The sequence below is a fragment of the Malus sylvestris genome, chromosome 11 (assembly GCF_916048215.2).
Source record: "Malus sylvestris chromosome 11, drMalSylv7.2, whole genome shotgun sequence".
NCBI classification, from domain to species: domain Eukaryota; kingdom Viridiplantae; phylum Streptophyta; class Magnoliopsida; order Rosales; family Rosaceae; genus Malus; species Malus sylvestris.
In genome coordinates, this window is record NC_062270.1 from 24,352,594 (window position 1) to 24,373,844 (window position 21,251).

At 37.1% G+C, this 21,251-nt stretch overlaps 1 protein-coding gene, 1 non-coding gene and 1 pseudogene across 2 annotated transcripts; 2 read left to right on the plus strand and 1 right to left on the minus strand.

Moving 5' to 3' along the window:
• On the plus strand, positions 1-72 carry TRNAE-UUC (transfer RNA glutamic acid (anticodon UUC)). Its single transcript has one exon. It is a non-coding gene; the product is annotated as a tRNA-Glu (tRNA).
• A 75-nt stretch (positions 73-147) lies between these two features.
• Positions 148-2,477, plus strand: LOC126588878 (uncharacterized). The gene is made up of 3 exons (XM_050254021.1): positions 148-445; positions 1,591-1,628; positions 2,123-2,477. The coding sequence occupies exons 1-3, from the start codon at positions 370-372 to the stop codon at positions 2,234-2,236; spliced, it is 228 nt and encodes a 75-aa protein (XP_050109978.1). The 5' UTR covers positions 148-369; the 3' UTR covers positions 2,237-2,477.
• Positions 2,478-2,542: 65 nt separating this feature from the next.
• Positions 2,543-6,863, minus strand: LOC126588876 (uncharacterized; annotated as a pseudogene).
• Positions 6,864-21,251: the final 14,388 nt, after the last annotated feature.

Below are 21,251 nucleotides of genomic sequence, written 5' to 3' on the forward strand. Positions count from 1 at the left end.
TCCGTTGTCGTCCAGCGGTTAGGATATCTGGCTTTCACCCAGGAGACCCGGGTTCGATTCCCGGCAACGGAACTTTTTAATTTCATTTACTTTTCTTTTTAATTTTTCAAAAAAAAAAAAAAAAAAATTTGTGCTTTTAGTAGATTATCAGAAAGACGAACATTAAACATCGGACGGACGCCGAGTCCAACTCCAACTCACGGAAGGCTTCCATACACCCAAAAGCCCTACTTCTGCATCTGCCGCTGCTTCTGCGTTCGTGTGTGTGCTCTCCAAGCAAACTTGTGCCCCACTCCTTTACTCTCTCTCCACTTCCCCTATTTATTATTTCTTCGCCCACTTCCTCTGCATATCAGTTGAGAGAGAGAGATGGCTAAGGAAAACAGCTGCTTGACTCGCGTGGCCACCGGCGCTGTAATTGGCGGAGCTATCGGCGGTGCCGTCGGTATTTCTCTAAAACCCACTTTCTAAATTTGCTTCAAAACCCTTGTTTTTGTTCTTTTCGCTTTCTTCTGTTGCTTATCTTGGGTTGTTGTGGAATCATCCTTCGATGTTCTTATTTAATCTGGGTTTTTGAGATTTTGTTTGTTCGAATACTTTGCGATCTTTTAAATGCATGTTGTTTGGTTTGTTTTGATGGGCATCTGGAAATCAAAGCTTTAGGTATTTCTGTCACTTTGTTTTGGATTTTCAGTGAGTAGGTTAACTTGAATTATGCCCACATTGTTATCGTGTAGCGAGGAAGTATAGATCATTCGATTTTGTTAAGTTTCCGCAATGTCTTGATACATATATAGATGGTAGGCCCTTGTTGAAGGACTTTGTTCTCATGTTTTATGATGATCTTGATTCCAATTACTGTATAACTTTCCGTTCAGATTATTGCCACTCAACGGGGATCTGAAAAAGGAATGGGAAACCTTGACGTATTATAGCAAACTTTAGCTGGCCTGAAATTGGCAAAAGCTGATCACCTATTTCTCTTCTTGACTTTTCACAAATCTCTGAAGAATCCCTCACTTGTTACTGAAAGAAATGTTTTCCTTGTTTTCTCTCAAGTACTTCTCCAGGCCTGTCATGTTTTCTAATGCTAATAGTACACTCCCTTCTTGTGCTGATAGACATCCCGACCAACCCTTTCCTTTCCCGGGCAGTATTTACAAAGCTAAACTAGTTTGTTGTATAACATGCACTTCTTCTACGGTACAAGTACTATGTGATATTGACATGTTATGTAAGTTTAACGTTTGTATAAAGTGAAAACCTAGAACAAGTAAGAGACAAGTAAAATCATACATTTGTTCTACATGTTACAAATCCCGTCACTACCCTACTCCGCATGTGTAGGGAATATAGCTTAGACATTAGATTAATATAACATTTTGCTTCCTCTGAAAAACGTTTCTTTTGTTAAATCTGATGATTCATTACTACCTTAGTCCACATACCTCTTTCGGCACTATAATAATATAAGAGTTGTGGATTATGTAGTCTGGAACATGATCTTTTATGATAAATTAGTCAGCTAGCTTGAGAAAAAATGGATGTTTGCTTTACCTTGTCTAATCGTAATTTATCGAATATGTCCAGGTTCGGTGTATGGGACATACGAGGCTTTAAGGTTTAAGGTACGTCCTCAGATCTAGCCTCTAGTTATTTTCATCGTTTTAAATACAAATTCCACAATTTTCTGCTCATGGTTTTTCGTTAATACTTTTTTGAGCTTCCATGACTATTGTCTAAAAAAAACTGAGAATACGGGAACATCCATCTGAACAGTATGTTCTTAGGCCACAAACACCAAACAAGAAAATGGAGTGGCCTTCAGGAAAAATATTGGCTGTATTTTGAGTGATGGTCATGCTAGTGGCATAAGATGAATGAAAACTTCGAATGGTACATTTGTGATGATTCAATTTACATTAGATGGTCAAGTTTTCTAAATGGGTCTCTGTGTTGAGAAACATAAAAAATTTACAATCCCACCATTCGTCAATATGTGATAAGACTTTGTATCATTGCAATTGTTTTTCACATGTTAAATTGTCAAACAATGCTATCCCTTAAAGAGTCTGCCATGCTTGCATTTAATTTTTTTTTCTTTTCATAATTATGCTTGCAGGTGCCAGGATTTCTGAAGATCAGGCACATTGGACAAAGAACAGTGTCGAGTGCGTCTCTCTTTGGTCTTTTCTTAGGTGCCGGGAGCTTGATACATTGTGGGAAGTCATATTAAGCTCTTTCCTGCCTTAGATGAAGTAATTTGTTCTGTTTACAAAGTTTTGCTTTTGAACATGAAACTAGATGCTGCGCAGAAGGTGTGTCGTGGCGAATAGTTGTTTCTTCAAAGTCGGTAGTTCTGTTCTGTTGTTTCTGCCTTTAACGTTGTATCGGAATTGTTTTTTATTTCTGTCTCTCAACGATTATTCATAGTTGTCCTACGGCGATGCAGACAATTGGATTATCTTAACCGGTTACTTTGTGTGTTAGTTGACTAGAAAATTTGGCTATCTCATCGATACGTTCTTTCAATAAAACAAGATAAAAAAGAATGATTTCAAATTAAATGATGCGCCACCGATAAAAAAACAACTTTAACAATACATCAAAGACATGTACAAGATACGAATTTTAATATAACTGTAAAAGCAACAACTTCAAAGAACTAAACAACCACAAAAACCTAATTATCAATAGCTAAATAACGAAAAAACGAGACGCATAATAGCCAATGAGTGAGATGTACTTAAGTCGTCCATATCTAACTTACCAGTATGGAAAAGTAAGATCCTTTTGTTGCATGACTTTTAGCTCAAACCCTGCATTCGAGTGAATTTTCTGTGAGCAATATTTGTCGTTTTTGGAGTTTCGAGTAATCTTGGTGAGAAATTTTCTACTAAGATTGGTTGGGTTTCCATTTCACAGGTCAAGAGAAGAGAGCACAAGCAGCACCTTTGTGGCCCTTGTCAAGATAGCAAGGCAACCTGGCCATACGAGAGCAGAGAAAAAAAATACCCAAGGTAAACAAAATTAAATGAGTGGGTACAACATGTTATAGAAGGCGTAAAAGTGCTTGGAGAACAACAATGCTGAACAAAACGTAACAGCTACTTGCTACCCTACCCTAAGGGCTGGTTTGGTATTGTTGTGCTTTGAAAAAAAGCTGCTGTGAGAATAAGCGGCTGTGAAATAAAGCCAGTAGAGTGTTTGGTAAACTTTTTTGTGAAAGTGCTTTTGGAAAAAAGAGCAGGATGATAGTGTGTCTTTTCATTAAAGGAGCACTGTAGCTCCGTGTGCTTTGAAAAAACTGGCTTTTTTTCAAAGCAGCAAATAGCAGCTTCAGCTTTTCCTTTGATTTTCAGCTTATTCTCACAGCAGCTTCCAAAATAAGCCCTTTTTTTTCAGTTTACCAAACACAAAAATGACCCTCAGCATTTTTTCACAGTGGCTTTTTTTAAAATCACCTCAATAAAGATACACATCACAGGATTTTTTTTCATTACATGATAGAACTGTAGCATTACAGTATCACAGGATGTTTTTCATTACATGATAGAAGTGTAGCATTAACAGCTGACTAAGAATAAACACTGATGAAAGCGGAAGCAATCCGATATTTCCTAAAACAAATTTGGCGTGTTATACCTACTTAGTAATAAGCTTGTGTACTTTAAACCAAATGTAGGTGAGACTTTGTACTCTTGATTTTAACAAACTGTCATGATAGTTTATGGAAGAGTAAGCCATCCATATATCATAATGGTAGCATGATTGAATAGTGAATACGTAGACAAGATCTACACCAAGGTTACCAGAAGTCGAAGAATAAAATGAGAACAAGAGAATTATTTTTTTTGAAGGAGAATTTAGTGAGGTACCTTTTGTGAAACCACCAGAGTATGCAAACAATTAGAATATCTCTTGGATACTAAAATATTGCAGTTGGCAAGGATTCCCCCATCAAAACATTCTGAATACAACCTTTTCATCTTCAGATTGCATGTCCACTTTCAAAAGAAAGACCTTGCGAACAAAAAAGTGTAGCTATGAGCATTGACATCCGTAAAGAGTAACAAGAAATATAAATCAAAGGTGAAAACAGAAAACTAATAAAAAATATATACAAGGTTCACGTCCTATAACTTTTCACAACCATTTACAAAGCATATCGTAGTCAAGCTAGCATGCCTTCATTCTAACCAATAAAATATAACAAAAATATAACACTGAATGTCAAATACTCATGTAGTCATGCAGTGAAGAGAAGAGTCAAAGATCGAATAAAAGAGTCAAATGTCGTATAACATTTAATGATCTGATAAATGTCACATATATAGAATGGACTCATAAGATTTATAACTAGTCTGATTTGTCTGTTAGTTCTAAATTGTATCATAGATCAATCATACACTCAAGATCAAATTTTACAATATGAGATATAGAAGCCTGAACAGCTTACCTTCCAATGAAACGCATTACATAACCCATCAGTGTCACTCCCATTAAAATACTTCAATAACCACAAAATGGCAGAGCGGTTTATCATTCCTGCTGAATCATGAATGACGAGATCCCCATTTTTGCCCTCAACTTTTTCTGAAAACTCAGCCAAGCTTTCAAATAGCATGGAGCCATTAGATACAGCCCATTTAGCCATAACAGCAGAAGCAAAATCCTGAAAGACACTGTTAGGTAATAACATGACAGCCCCAACAAGCTTAGGCATGGGTGGACAGCAACTACAGAGTGTAAGAAGACCTTCAACCGCAATGGCACTCGCATTTGCATCTAATTTCTCCAACCAGAAAAACTTTGAAAGTTGTTCCTGCACTTGCACCGTGGAAACGGCTAGCTCTGATCTAATCAAGCCCCAGAATTTATGTTGTTCAACACAATCCCAATTAAAGGAATTCTTCATTAAGCGGAAAACTGTTTCAGTATTCTCACCAAAAATGGAAAATCATTTCAAGCCAATCTCAATCTGTATATTAACAAGATCAGCATGATCTAATTGACCAACAAGTAGCTTGATGATGCCATCCTCACCAATGGACATATCAGAAAGATGAGAATAGACACTGGAAAACAAGAATTTTAATCGCTTCCTCTCCCACACAGAACAAGTCATTATGTCAGAAAAAAGGAGCCGTGGCAGAGAATTTTCAGCATCCTTGAATAAGGCAGTTCTTGAATACATAAGGAAGCATTTGTAGGCAGCAAAGGCACCATCGACTAACATTGCAACTAACTTCTTTTCTGCTTTAGAAATAGATTCAATGGTTTCATATGAGTTTTCAGTTCTGCCATGCAAAAAAGAAAGGTACCCATTGACATGATATAGCAGCAGATGGATGCCTGATTCACTTGGAGTAATAGCATTAACGTCAACCATGGCACCTCCAAAAAAACCCACCATGTGTGCCTCATAAGCTAGTCTTGATGCATACGATAATAACCTTGCTCCAACTGGAAAACCATTCTTTAACCAGAATAGAAGCATAGCTTGCATATTTTGATGCTTAGAAAGAACAAACACACGGATAATTAAGGATGTGGCAGACCCAACTTCATCACCGTTTTCAGGACTATCTGGATGAGAGGAGAAAATAATTTGGACCCACTCAATTTATACAACATTTTCATTATAGAAGATAAAACATCAGGGAGAATGAAGCCACTCTCTGGTCCTTGGCCATCAAAACTCACAAATAAAAGTAACAGTTCTTCCAAAGTATGAAGAGCCATTGGATTTGAATTTTTAATTGCTTCTCCAAGATTATGAATCAAATTGTCTATATCATGAACTTGACCTTCCCTGGCCACTACTAATGGACTATGGGAAGGAGCTGCATCATCTGATATCATAACTTTAGTTTCAGCTAATTTGGTTCCAAATCTGTCTCCTTGGCTACATTTAGGTTGCCATTCTGTTAATGGTAATGGAGTTTCCATACATGAAGAGTTCAAACTCACAAAATCACCAGGACGACAAGCTTGTTGAACCTCCTTAGAGATTTCAAATTTCCTACGTGACAAAAACCTACCAAGCCTCTCTTTCAATATAGGAGACAGTGCATCACAAGAGGTCAAGACATCAAATGAACGAATCACTCCTCTCTTAACCAGTACACTAAAAGAAGATGACACACCTTTAGCTAAGATATCGTAATGTTCCACATCATAGTTGTCCATAAGAAGGAAGAAAAATTCAAGAATAGTGTGAGTTACATCAATGTATCTGGGTATAGAATAGACCATTAATAACATTGCAGGTTCAATATCCATAATATTGTCTACTCTTTCCTCGAAAAAGAGCCAATCATAAAGTAGAGCTAGTTTCACATTTGCTTCAACATAATTCTTAGTGCAAGATTTGAAATACCAACCCATAACAGCCCATCTTGGAATGACATCTGACTGAATGATTTCATTCGTTGGGTGGTAAGGACAACATATAAAGCGAACAATGTCAATTATGAGAGTCTCTCTGTTTGGTTCAAATAGATACTTCTAGGAAAACCATGCCTGATGACGCTTCTGGTTTCCCAACTTCACATGAGTGAGCAAAAATCGTAAATGGGCCTCCATTTTGGAGTAATCCGAAGTAACATATAATCGCTTGGAGTCCTTATGTTATAGAGTTGTGGAATACCTGAAAATCCCTGAGCTTTAAATTCGCCGCGATTCAATACCAAATCCTTCCATATTGCTCTAAACTTGGGTAAATGAACCAAATCTTGTAGAAGTCGAACAAGATCCCTACCAATCTTCAAACACAAAGGAAACTTCTCCTTAAAAACTTTAATGCAAAAATTGACCTCCAATTGCTTTAAGTAAGCCCAAAATCGAACTCTCCCCACACATTATCCACCTACTCTCTAACATAGTAAGAAGTCCTATTTCTTTCCCATCTCAACCGACCATCTTCATTACGATCTCTCTAATAGATATGGGATTCACATACCCACCTAAATTAGAGAGATTGTATACAACACGAGCACTAGAGATGGTTATTATAGAGCAACGGTCAATTTTGACTGAAACTATTTTTCTTAGAAACAATATTTTAGGCATGTGGGTTATGCACAACCTCATTCACGTAATGTCTTCTTTTTCCTTTTTTCTGTCCAAGAATTTTCTTTTTATTAAAAGGCAACCTCATTGATGTAATAATCTTACTATTAAATGTTCAGAATCCTACATTAATATTAGTAAAATACAAATATGAATATAGGTATGAAGGGTTTTCTGACATTTAGTATGAACGGTATAATAACATCGGCAAGTAAACGCAATTGTTTCGTTAAACCTATAACATTTAGCCCTTCATGACTAGAGATTAAGCTGGATAGAGCAAGTGATTATGCAATAGAGCAATACCATATTCAGATGTTTTAACAAACACCTGGTGTGCAACGCGGCCAAGAAACCCCAGCGCCTTCTTAACTGGCAAAGGCATACACAACCAAGAATTTCAATTTCAAGGAGCCTATGGAAACGATTGGTGGATAGCAGACAATAGGAAACATCAACTCTACAGATATACGTATACATATATGTGTGAGTGTGTGTGTATATATATATATATATATGTATATGTATATATTCATGAAAGAAGAACACTTACATACACGACTATACACGATATATCGGGGGAGCTCGACGCGAACTTGATTACTTGACCGCTGTGACTGAGAAGAAAAGGCGCGGAAGGAAGAGAAGGTCGGGAAAACGGTGACGAAGCAAGCGTGGCGACATAGGTGCGTGCGAGTAACCCAAGTATCACGAAAGGGTAAATGCTACGGAACAAATTTAGTAAACAAAACGCATGAAAGTTGATAATTCACGTTCTTATTTCTTATTGTTACATATTATTGAATTTGTAAATTTAGTCTACTTAACATTACTCATTGCAAAATCGTTTGCGTTATTGAGAATACACTGCTAAGATCATCTCCAACACTTAGAGATAAAAGTTTAAAATTTTAAGTCATAACCTAGAAACTATTTTTTCCCTTGAATAGTTATGACCTAAAATTTTAAGAAAACTAATGAAAGGGTTTTAAAACTTTTAATTTTATGCAAAAGTCATCTAATAACTTTATTTAATAATAAGAACAAGAGGAAAAAAAAAGAAAAAAAAAGAACCTTATCAAACGCACGTGTAGTCTCCTTTGCCGCTGCATCTTTTGACTGCTTTTTCTAGTCCTCATCAATTGGGGTCCAAAAATTGCCTTGCGAAGCAACTCTAATCTTGGCAGCTCCAATATCTATAAAAGCACACACCTCTATATATTTGTACTATATATACATAAACACCCTGCTACATATTATACATTATAGACATATGAAGCATTGAAGAGTACCTTGTGCAACTTTATATAACAAGCCACTACCTTTTATACACACAATTTTGATTTACATGATGCATAGATTAGACGAATGCGATGTTCCCAACAATTTTTATCCACGAAACTAATGGTGCCATGAGATGCTTCAGAAATTGTATGGTAACCAAAATTCAGGGTTTTTAGGTACACACACATATTAAAATGATTGAAGATTTGAGATGTTTATGAAATTGAAGGACAAGAAGCGGGAGTACAATCTAGGCTCATATTCGTGGGTGTATTCGATTTTATTGATTTCATTTGTGTTTTATTTATTTTATTTTGTAGAGGGAGAAGGTGAGATTGTAGGTGGATGAGAAGAGAAAGCCACAAATGGACAATAGAAGAAAATTAAGTAATTGGCGTAGAAAGTTAAGAAATTAAAGAGATAGAGAAAATTTGATGAGTATCAAAGAAAATTAGAAGAAGAAAATATGTTTGGAAGGTGAGAATGTGCCAAGAAAATTCAAGAAGAGGAGAGAGAAGAATATAGTACCGTTAAGTTCCATAAACAGTGTAGCACCATTAAGTTTCATAAATAGTGTAATACCATTAAGTTTCATAAATAGTGTAGTCAATGTAATATCGTTAAGTTTCATAAATAGTGTAGTACCGTTAAATTTCATAAAAAGTGTAATAAGTTTCATAAATAATGTAGTACCGTTAAGTGTCATAAACAATTTGTGTGAGGACGCGTGCCTCAGAATCTTTTTTAATATTAAAATTATATCCTTTTTAAAATTTAAATTCTTTTGTCCTTTTTATTAAAATTTAAGTCATTTTCTTTAAACAAAGTTATGGCATAGTTTTTTTTTATTAAAATGTACTTAGCCCAAGCCCTTTTCATGAAAGTTCCTAAAATTTTAGCCTAAATTTTTTGGTAACCCTTTAAATCTTTTTTTTTATAAATTATACTAATTTATTTTTATGAAAATTTTGACCTAAAAATATTTGAATTTTGATAATTAATTAAAAATCATACAAATACATAGGTATTTATAAAATTTTAAGTGAAATTTGATTTAGATAATTATTTAGACATTAGATTTAATTTTGGTCCGTCATATCTTTTTTTTTTCTTTGTAACCGTTAGATTTAATCTCATTTGATTACAACCGTTGATTTAGGAAAGGGATCCCCGGATCCCTTCCTCCTAATCCACCAATTCAGGTAATCTGTGCCGTTGAAATTTGATCAAATGACTGAAGTTATTATAACTTTTAAAGTGGGCCCCTGTTTGTAGCCATTGGATCAAATTTCAACGGCACGGATTCTCTAATTTAATGGATTAGGAGGAAAGGATCCAGAGAGGATCCCTTTATGTTGATTTATAAGTAAAAAATAAACAAAGGTTTGAAATATGACATATTGTTGGGTCCAAAATAATTTAAGCTCGGCTTAATTTCCGAGGTGAATTTAGCCCAAATATATATTCTCTCCCAAGGCTTATTTTAGCCCAATGGTTGGTAGTAGTGGGTTAGATTCTAATTGGTTCGGTTCAGTTGTTTTCCAGTTCGGTTTGGATTTTTTTTTATTTTTTAAACAATATAGTCTGGTCACACGGATCCTTTAAATCTTATTTCTATAAGTTCATGTCGAAACCTGCATGTTTCATATATAAAACCACAATTAAGCATTACTACCTAACACCTGCAAGACTGCAATACTAGATGGAAGCAGAATACTCTGATTACAACAAATCTTCTGTTCATAATGGTTTACATGGAAGGGAATCCTCTCCAGATCCCTTCCACTAATCCTCCTCATCAAACAATCCGGGCCTTTAAAATTTGATCCAACGGCTACAAACAGGGACCCACTTTAAAAGTTATAATAATATTAGCTGTTGGATCAATTTCAAAGGTCCGGATTATTTGATGAGGAGGATTAGGTGGAAGGGATCTGGAGGGGATCCCTTTCCAGTTTACATCCGTCGGTTACAGAGAAATTCCTTCAATATTTATGACACAAAAGAAACTAAGGATACTATCTTGTTGCTTACCTGTTAAGTTACTGTACTAACTTTACCATGAGAGACTTTTTGTAAAAGGACTCTATGTAGGGATGGGCAAAATACCCATGGGTTTGGGTAACCGCGGTTACCCGCCCATTTAAAGTTCACGGCTATGGTTATGGGTTTAGACGAATAAACGGTTATGGGTATAACCGTTTATCCGTGAAATTTAAATGGACGGTTATGGGTATTACCTGTAGTTATAACGGGTATCCATCGGTTATGGGTATTACCCGCGGTTATAATGGGTATCCATTTACCCATTTAATTTAATATATGTAAAATTAAAAAAAAAATTAAAAACCCTAAATTTTCAATCTCTTCGTGTCTTAAACGCCCCGTCTCCCGCTCATCTCTCCTTCCTTGCTGCCCTCTCTCATCTCCGCCGCTCATATATTAAATTAACAAATTTCCATAATTAATTCTTTACAAACATTGACATGCGAGAAGTTGTATATATAAATATTCTTGCTATAATTAGCTCCTCCAAAGTGATTAACGACCGCCCAACCTTCAATCTTTCTCTCAAGAAAAAGATAATTATGACTTCAGGTATGTTTCTTTTGTGCTGGCTTTAGTTCTTATATGTTTTGAAATAATTATTGTGAACTACGAATGGTTTGATCCCTATGTAGGGAGAAATTTTTAGGTGTTCCCGTCACCCCATATCACCATGGACACTTGGTGTACCCATCCAATCAGGGGATGCCACGTTTCCCATTAAAGAATCTTTCTGATTTATTTTTTAAGAAAATCAATTAAACAAACACTTTAATGGGAAACGTGGCATCCCCTGATTGGATGGGTACACCAAGTGTCATGGTGATGTGGGGTGACGGGAACACCTAAAAATTTCTCCTATGTAGGGTACGTAGGCAGTCTAACGAGATGTTAGATGCATCCATACAATAACTGAGACTAATTAATTGAGAAAATAGCCTTGTGTAGGGGATTGAATAATGTGAGGGACATTGGTGGAAAATGTGAGATTTAACCTTATGAATTAGTGGTTAAATGTTAGTCATAAATCAATGTGTGAAGAATCAAGAATTTGAAGTACGGAAACATAATTAATGATAGTTAATTAAACTAGTGTCTAGTTGGGCTTATCACCAATAATTATTCCCGAAAATAAATAGTTCGGGAGTAGGGCGTTACAGCTTATGCATTTTTATGCCATTATATATATATATATATGTATGTATGTATATAATTGAAAATGCTATAACATGGTTGAGTATTAAATTGCATCATGGTTTATATATATGTATATTAACCACACATAATTATTGTGAACGCTTGAAGTGCAAAGGTGAACGCCGGACACCCAGGTAAGTTCAGGTGAGTTTATAGTATTAGTTGAAATGATGGAGTTATGACATGACTATATAATGTATTAAGCAACTCCGACACTATTGTTGCCCACAAAGCCACTCATTTGATGTAATAGCTTTTTGGAATACTTAATGTATTAAACTTTTATATGTTTAATGAAGGGCAGAGCTTATTGTTAATCACTATTTATTGTATCATGTGTTTAAGCAATAAGGGAATCCTAGGGATGTATTTGATCTAAGAGACAAGTGATCTAAGTGAGTTAGATTATCGAGACCATTCTCTTATGTTCATTCCTAAAACGTTCCTAGCCATAGGATTGCCAATTGGGCATTGACAATCCGCTAAGGTTAGTATGTGTTATGTTGACTCAAGCGTGAGTATGACTAGTCTCAAGTCATTTAGTGTTGGACACTAAGACAAACACATAGGTGCTCGAAAGAGTAATCGAGTACACTGAACTACGATCGAAAAAGAGTTCGAACATACATGTCATGTAAGAACTCGAAAGTTGCAATATGCAAAGTAGTCCTTTGACCTGAGGCATCATAGATGTCTAATGGTTAGGTCCTTGATCTTTGATCATGTCAACGGCATTCCATCCGAGTGTCCACGGCATTGTTGGGGTCAAGCTATCTAGTCATGTAGGCATATGAATGCACAACAAGGGATCTCTAACCTTCCATGGTGGAAGGAGAATACTCTAAGATATGATTCGTAAGTCTTTGGCCAAAGCAAATGAATATGACTTAGGAAGTTTGTTCCAATTCATATTCAAAGGAATCATATAGAAAAGTATCACATTGGATAATAGACATAAAACAAACTATCACTTAAACAATGTGATTAAGAGTATTGTATTAGAGAAGGACCGTATTGCATTGTAGTTGTAACTGGATAGGTTCTCTAACCAGTTCTACTTAGCTTGGGTAACCATGACATACTGCTAGGTGTCACTCATGGTTTGTGGAAGCCCTAATGACTAGCAAACACTAATCATAAAGGGAGAATTGAAATGTGGTTTCAATTCACAATCGATAGTTAAGAGTAACAATCGCCCACTACCTCGCTAATTGGAACCTAATGGATCGTACACCGAGTAAGGGCGATAGTGAAGAAATTAAATGAAATGGATATGCAATTAAATGGTTTAATTGAAGAATGGTCAAGATTAATTAATTAGTTAATTAATTATACGAAAGGTTCGTATTGGGCTTTTAAGTTGGTTTTGGGTTTCGGGGCCCAAAAGTGTTTTGGTCCATAAGGCCCATTATGTTTAAGTTGTATGACAACTAAAACAAAATGGGCAATAAGCCCAATCACAACATATAGGCCGGCCATGGTGAGGAGATGGTGAAAGTTTGCTTAATTGCAAGTTTGCCACTCACCAAAGAAAAGTGTTATAAAAGCAACTTTATAGCTATTTTCTCATTAGGGTTTTCTTTGAGGCAAAGAGGTGAAACATTTTCTCTATTTCTCTCTACAAAGAGGCCGGCCACTTAGGGAGATTAATCTAGCAATCTCTTCTTCCCTAAGTCATCCATTTCATCTTCACACTTAACCCTTGGTGTGGAGACTTAGAGACACCAAACTTTTGGTGTTTTGGAGATCCTTTCCTTACATCCACAAAGTCCAAAGGAGCACAAAAGGAGAAGGAAATCACAAGCAATATCCAAGGAGCTAGGAGGTGACTTGAAGGCCCTCTACTTGGGCGAATCCCTTGTGTAAACAAGGATGAGTTTCAAGGGTAAAGAAACTCTAAATCTTTACTTCTCTTTAATGTTGTTAAAGAGTTTATTGGTTCACCATATACTAGGCTTTGAAAGTCATGGGTTTTATGAATTGTTTTTTAATGCATGCCTACTTTAATGTGTTAATAGTTTGCATATGTATTCAAATGTTCTTACTTGTTCTTAGCTAGGACAAAATTTTTCCTTCAACTATTGTATAAGTTGCCTATGAATCGTACATGCTATGTTAAGATGCATTGAGAGCTCATAAACCTGCACCCCTGTGTCAGTCCTTCACGTGATGTTCACCTCCCGCATCTTACGCTTACCTTGGATCCAAGGTAGGTGCACAGTCCTGTCGTACAAACCACTTTAGGTGGTTCCGACTCGTAGGTGACCCGCGATTATTCGCACAGTCTTCACGTAATCGTAGCACTTGAGTGTATTTATTTACACCCAGTCATGTCGTACAGACCACTTTAGGTGGTTCCGACTCGTGTGCTGGTAGACTTATTGAGCTATAGATTCAGTCGTAAAGGTCATAATAGGTGACTTCGACTTATGAGCTAGCATATGTGATGAGATATGGATAAGTCGTACAAGTCACAAGAGGTGACTTCGACTTATGAGCTAGCATTGATTGTTGAGATATGTTTGTAGTCGTACAGGTCACCATAGGTGACTCCGACTTATGTACTAGTATGGATTATTAAGCACATGATTATTTATATTGTTGTTGAGTTGCTGTGTTGTGGTATACTTCTGGATTTAATGTTAGCGTACATTTGATATCATACTTATACATGGTGAATTCTTAGATATTATACGGTTTTACAAAGAGGGGTTATTACAAAGATAATTATGGTTTCAAAGTTTTGTTTTTACTCACTCACATCTTCTGTTTTGCACCTCTCCAGGTTTTAATTGCTGAATGTTCGTATCGATGAGGATTCTTGGCAATCTCAGGATAGAAGGCTACTTCTGAGGGTATAATCCTTATCCATTCTATTGTACTTACTTATGCTCTAACGTCACATGTGAAGTGGGTTCATTCCCACTCCCCAGCGCACTCTGGTATTTAGGCACTCTTAGGTTCAAATTTATTCATATTTTTCCACATCTTTACACTTTATGGCTTCGTAACCTTCCAGGTGTCGACCAACACAGCTCGATTCGAAGTCCTTGTGGACATTCTGGGTCGGGGTGTGTCAAAAGTTGTGTGTGTAAAGTTGCACCTTAAATCAGCATTGCCTACTTTTTAGTCATCCTTTTAAGGCCAACTTAAAAAAAAACTAATAATTCGAAATCTTTTAGTCATTTACACTATGTTTGGATGAAGAAATTTAAGATTACTTAGGAATTTTAAAATGACGGGATTTTATTTTCTAGAATTTGTGAATTTTGTTGTTTGGTTAACCTAAAAGAACAATGGAATTGAAAACGGAATTTGTTAATTTTAAACTCTCAATCATAGAAATTGGGAAATGACACATATTTACATGGAATTTAAACTTGGAAATTAGAGGCCCCAAATTCCAAGTTTTTTTTCCACGTGAAAATTCTAAATTTCTATGTTATAAATCCAAACAAGGGAATTTGTGCATGTCAATTTATAAATTCTAACTTTTATCCAAATTCCAAGTTTATTTCCTTCATCCAAACATAGTGTTAGTGATTATTCAGTAAATAGAGAAGCCATGAATGCATATTATTCAATTAAGAACCATAATTTTGACAATGTTAATGAAAAGCTTAAATGAATATTACTTAGTACTCACATCGTTGATGTACATTCTACCAAAAAAAAAATTACATTTAACTTTTTCTAAGAATACCACATTTATTCCCAAGCTACCCTGAAACACCAACACACCACATCGCCCACTCGCGTGACCAACACCATGTCACAACTTACACTAGACCTGGCATTCGTGTCATGTTTCTCGTGTTCGTGTCATTTTCATGTCATACCCGATAGCTTAACAGGTCGTGTCGTGTAATACCCGCGAAAGTAAACGGGTAATATGACCTAACCTGAAATCAACCCGTTAATATTATCAGGTAATATGACCCGACCTGTTACCCGTTAAGAAAAATATATTTTAAATCAATAAAAATGAAAATGAAAAACATAATTTGACCCAAAAAAATTTAAAACATAATACTAAATTAGGATATACATACTAAATTTCGGAGTTGACGCCTTCATGAAAGTTATAAAGCTTTTCATTATGAGTGATTACATTTTTCACACTTCTACAATAATTATTATTAATTTTATTAATTTTGTAGTCAAATAAAAAACATTGTTCATGAGATTTGAAGGGTTTTAAAAATCTAAACGACCATATAACTGACACACCCCGACCAGAATGTCCACTAGGACTCTGAATGGAGATGCCTTGGCCGACACCTAGGAGGTGACGAAGCCATACAGTGTGATGATGTGGAAAAATGTGAATAAATTTAAACCTAAAAGTGCCTAAATGCAAGAGTGGGCTGGTGAGCGGGAATGAACCCACTTCACACATGACGTTAGAGCATAAGTAAGCACCGTAGAGTAAATTAAGAATCATACCCTCGGAAGAATCTCCAATACTAAGAATTTCCATGAATCTTCGACGATAAGAAAGATCAGTTAATAAAACCTGGAGGGTGAAAACAAAACAAGGGTGAGTGGCCCTAGAAATAAAATTTTAATAGAAACCATCTAAAACATTATAACCCCTCGCTGCAACACCTGTATAATTTCCAAAAAATCATACCACGTATCAATGAAATCAAAAGTGTATATCAACAGTAAACCATAAATATACCACAACACAACATCCCATCAGCAATATTAATAATCATGTGATTAATAACCCATATTAGCACGCAAGTCGGAGTCACCTATGATGACCTGTATGACTGCACCCATATCTCATCAATCAATGCTAACTCATAAGTTGGAGTCACCTATAGTGACCTGTACGACTTATCCATATCTTATCACATATGGTAGCTCATAAGTCGGGAGTCACCTCTAGTGACCTGTATGACTTATCCATATCTCGTCACATATGCTAGCTCATAAGTCGAGAGTCACCTATAGTGACCTGTACGACTTATCCATATCTCGTCACATATGCTAACTCATAAGTCGAGAGTCACCTCCAGTGACCTGTACGACTTATCCATATCTCGTCACATATGCTAGCTCATAAGTCGAGAGTCACCTATAGTGACTTGTACGACTTATCCATATCTCATCACATATACTAGTAATATGTCAGCCGGATCCACCTCTTGTGGCATGTACGGCTGAACCCATAGCTCATCACATATCCCTGCACACGAGTCGGAACCACCTATAGTGGTTTGTACGACAGGATTGGGTGTAAATAAGTACGTTCTAGTGCTACAATCATGTGAAGACTGTGCTAATAATTGCGGGTTACCTACGAGTCAGAACCACCTATAGTGGTCTGTACGACAAGACTGTGCACCTACCTTAGATCTAAGGTAAGCGTAAGGTGCAAGAGGTGAACATCACGTGAAGAACTGTGCCTTGGCCACGGGCGGGAGCACTAACACCGGGGTGCAGGTTTATGAGCTCTAACTGCATCTATTGTAACATATACAACTCATGGGCAACCTGTACGACAGTGTCGGAGTTGCCTAAAACTTACATGTAGTCATGCCATAACTCCATCATTTCAACTAGTACCATAAACTCACCTGAACTTACCTGGTTATCCTACGTTCACCTTTGCACTTCAAAGCGTTCATAATAATTATGTGCAAGTAATATAAATATGGATATACCATGATGCAATCTAATACTCAACCATGTCATAGAATTTTCACTTATATATATATATATATATATGGCATAAAAATGCATAGGTTGTAGCGCCCTACTCTCGAACTATTTATTTTCTGGAATAATTATCTGTGATAAGCCCAACTAGACACTAGTTTAATTAATTATCATTACTTCCGTTTCCTTACTTCAAATTCTTGATTCTTTACACATTGATTTATGACCAACATTTAACCACCAAATCATAAGGTTAAGGCTTGTATTTTCCACCAATGTCCCTCACATTGCTCAATTCCCTAAACAAAGCTATTGTCTCAATTATTTGGTCTTATTTATTGTATGGCTGCATCTAATGTCTCGTTAGACTGCCTACATACTCTAAATAGGGATCAAGCCATTCGTATTTCACATTAGTACTTCAAAGCATACACAGTAATTATATGCAATAACCAATTTATAACCGTTTGTGGAATTATCAATCATATATATATATACGATAGAAAGGAAAAGACCCACTTATCTGAGGTATGCGCTACGAATCCCTAGCATGCATATCGAGACATCACGAACCATCGTCACCTATGACCAATTATCAAATCACATCTCATCTCAAAATTCATACCGATACAATACACAATTTACATAAAATGCATCCCTACATAATTCAATTCGGAAGATTTGCATCATTGATTTCCGATCCGTTGCTTCCAAAGATCCACATTATACTTCTAGACCGACATCCTAAAGTCCCATTACGATCCAACGGTCGGATCTCCGCCAATTGCCAAAACCAAGAGGCAGTTAACCTTTTATTTTACGAACTTACAAATCTAATTCGGGAAGATCTGTATATCAGATTCTTGATCCGTAAGTTCCTATGGTCCTCAAATATTACGTACTATAACATACTAAAGTTTGGTGATGATCTATCGGTCGGATCGTCGATTCATATCTTTACAAAGTAACGTATCCTAATGAGTTTAGGTCCAAGCGATCAACCTACGATATACAATTGCCGAAAATAAACTCAAGACATCTAATTTAACCTAAGGATGACATCGACTGTCCCCTTGCCACGCGCCGCTGCAGGTGGCGGTTGGCATCCCCGACTCGCCGGAAAATTCAACTATCTCTAAAAATTCTCAAATTTCACAAATATGAAGATCTCAATGAGAGGAACAACTTTCATACCTGCCACGAAGTCCAAAAGTTAACGGAAGATGGTCAATTTTGCCCACGAAGCCGATGGGTGCCTAAAGCTGTCCGATGTCGATTTGTCGTCTACGGTGGTCCAACGGGGTCAAGGTTGGTTGGGTTTTGTTTTTGGGATGATGAGCTACAAAGCCCAAGTGGTGGCATCGGCCATTGCTTTGCCGATTTACTGGAAAAATAAAAAAGGGTGGTCGGAGCACTGTGAGAACCGTCAACTTTCGTGGCCTCAAACCGCCACATACAGGGGTTAATCAAGGTGGTTCTTGGGTGGATTTTGTAGAGGGGAATGAGAGCTTTAAGATGGCGGTGGTGGCATCGAAAAATTCCACCGTGGTTGGCCGAAATCGACCTTAGAAGTTGGGTGGTCGGGGTGGTGGCCTGCACTGGAAAGCTGGGAGCTTTCTCCCTTTTTTTTTCTTTTTCTTTTCTGATTTCTAATTGGGTTGCTTCCCTTTTTCTTCCTTTTATCTAATTGATCCTCCTTAACCAATTAACTAACTTTAAATAACCAACTTCAAACGTTCGTAACTATACCGTTATAATCCGAACTCCCAAACGGCTTTCGTCTATTGTTCGTACCAATGAGTACTACTTAAAGTAGGAAAGTTTGAGCATGGGCGTGTGGTTTTTTCTTGGACTCGCCGTACTAACTTCTAGGGCGAGTCTGTCGGAATACCTCAGAGTCCCCCGTACCTTCATGTTCCTCTGGGACCTATCGTTCCTTCCCTAAATTGGCAACTGACCTGGGTCGTAGGAGGGGATCGAGTCTTTTAGAAACCCTTGGGTTATTGATCTTCGAGCATATGTGGAGGGGATTCTCTCGACGTTGCTTTAGGAAGTCTCGGCAGTCACGATAAACGGCTTTGGATCCTTCCAACCCTTCTACAAAGAGGTGTCTTCCTCCACTTCTTCTACTTCGGGTCGAAGCATCTGGGTTGAGAGAAGTCTCATGTTGATCAATGTTTTAATGATTAGCTCGCTCCTCATCAGGGATACCTATGTAAAAAAGAGGTGACCCTCCATGTTGGGAGGCACCTAGATGATGGTTGATGTCCACAGGGGCAACAAGCTCGCATGTTTGAGTATGCCTATTTTCGTGGAGTGTCTCAAAGAGCTTCTCATGCTGCTCCTGGAGGACCTCATTCTTCATTGCTATCTTGTTGTTCTGAGATTCTAGCTCATCGACTTTAGCTTGAAGAGCAACCCTCTTTCCTTTCTTTTTTCGTTGCTTCGCACTAGGTGCAAGATGAGTGTCATTCTATGTGATGTGGCTTCCTTCGCTCCCCGTGTTGGAAAGGGATGCCTGGTCGAAAGAGAGTGTACGAATGGTGGAAACCAGCTTGGCAAAGCTGAAGAAAGTGGGAATAAGTGTCGTTCCCATAGACGGCGCTAAATGTTGATGCACAAAATCAGCAAGGACTTTGGTACAACAAAAAGTGTTAAGTTTGTGACCTTCGCTAGATTGCTCCTGTCACTAATGTGGATAAGTAAGTAAATGGATAGGGACAGGGAAGCAAACACAAGATGTACGTGATTCACCCAGATTGGCTACGTCCACAGAGTAGAGGAGTTCTCATTAATTGTGAAGGGTTTACATAAGTACATAGGTTCAAGCTCTCCTTTAATGAGTACTAGTAAATGATTTAGTACAAATGACATTAGGAAATATTGTGAGAGAATGATCTCTATTTATAGAAGAGAGTTTCTAGTTTCATTCTGACATTGACACGTGTCGTGTTGTGATTGGCTTCTGATGTTAACACGTGTCGCACTATGATTGGCTTCTGATGTTGACACGTGTCGCGCTGTGATTGGCCTCTTGGTTGAAGGGAAACTCTTTGGGGTCCTTGACGGTATAACGTTGACCGATGCTCGGTAGTTTCAGGATTAGTCAAGTATGGTACAAACAAAGTCTAAGAAAGAGCAAACTGACAAGGAAATCTTGGATACTTTCCGGAAAGTCCAAGTGAACTTACCTCTTTTAGATGCTATAAAACAAGTGCCCAAGTATGCAAAGTTCCTTAAAGAGCTTTGTACGAATAAGAGGAGATTCAATGATCAAGAAACTGTGGCATTAAGCGAGGAAGTATCAGCTGTTTTGCAGAGGAAGCTGTCACCGAAGTTGAAAGATGCCGGTAGCTTTACCATTCCATGTGTAGTCGAAAGGAAAGAGTTTGGGAGAGCATTGTGTGATTTGGGTGCATCCATCAATTTGATGCCATATTCAGTATACAAATCATTGAACCTTGGAGACTTGAAGGAAACAAAGGTAGTAATCCAGTTTGCAGATCGTTCAAATAGATATCCTAAAGGCCTATTGGAGGATGTACTTGTGCAAGTGAATGAGCTCATTTTTCCCGTTGACTTTTTTGTTCTTGAGATGGAACATGACCCTATGCCTACTGCACTTCCTCTTATATTGGGAAGACCATTCCTTAGAACGGCACGTACGAAGATTGATGTCTATGATGGTACCTTAACCATGGAAATTGATGGGGAAAACGTTAAGTTCAGAATCTTCAATGCCATGAGGTACCCTAGTGATTTTGAATCTTGTTTGTCTATTGATGTGTTTGACTATTTTGTGCAGGATTGTTTTAATGAAGGTGTGGGACAATATAATTTAGAGAAGGCATTAGTGCATAGCATTACACATGGAAATTTTAATTATTCAGAGCACATTGAAGAAGAATTAATCCATACAGTGGCCGCTCTTGAGTCTCTTTCACCAATTCGTGGTAAGTGTTCTTCCTATTTTATTTCTC

What these genes read in the sequence shown, in the direction of transcription:
- LOC126588878 (XM_050254021.1), top strand. Translation starts at nt 370, where the DNA reads ATGGCTAAGGAAAACAGCTGCTTGACTCGCGTGGCCACCGGCGCTGTA. An exon ending in AGCTATCGGCGGTGCCGTCG is followed by an intron (nt 446 to 1,590) that starts GTATTTCTCTAA and finishes GAATATGTCCAG; the next exon opens with GTTCGGTGTATGGGACATAC. An exon ending in ACGAGGCTTTAAGGTTTAAG is followed by an intron (nt 1,629 to 2,122) that starts GTACGTCCTCAG and finishes TTATGCTTGCAG; the next exon opens with GTGCCAGGATTTCTGAAGAT.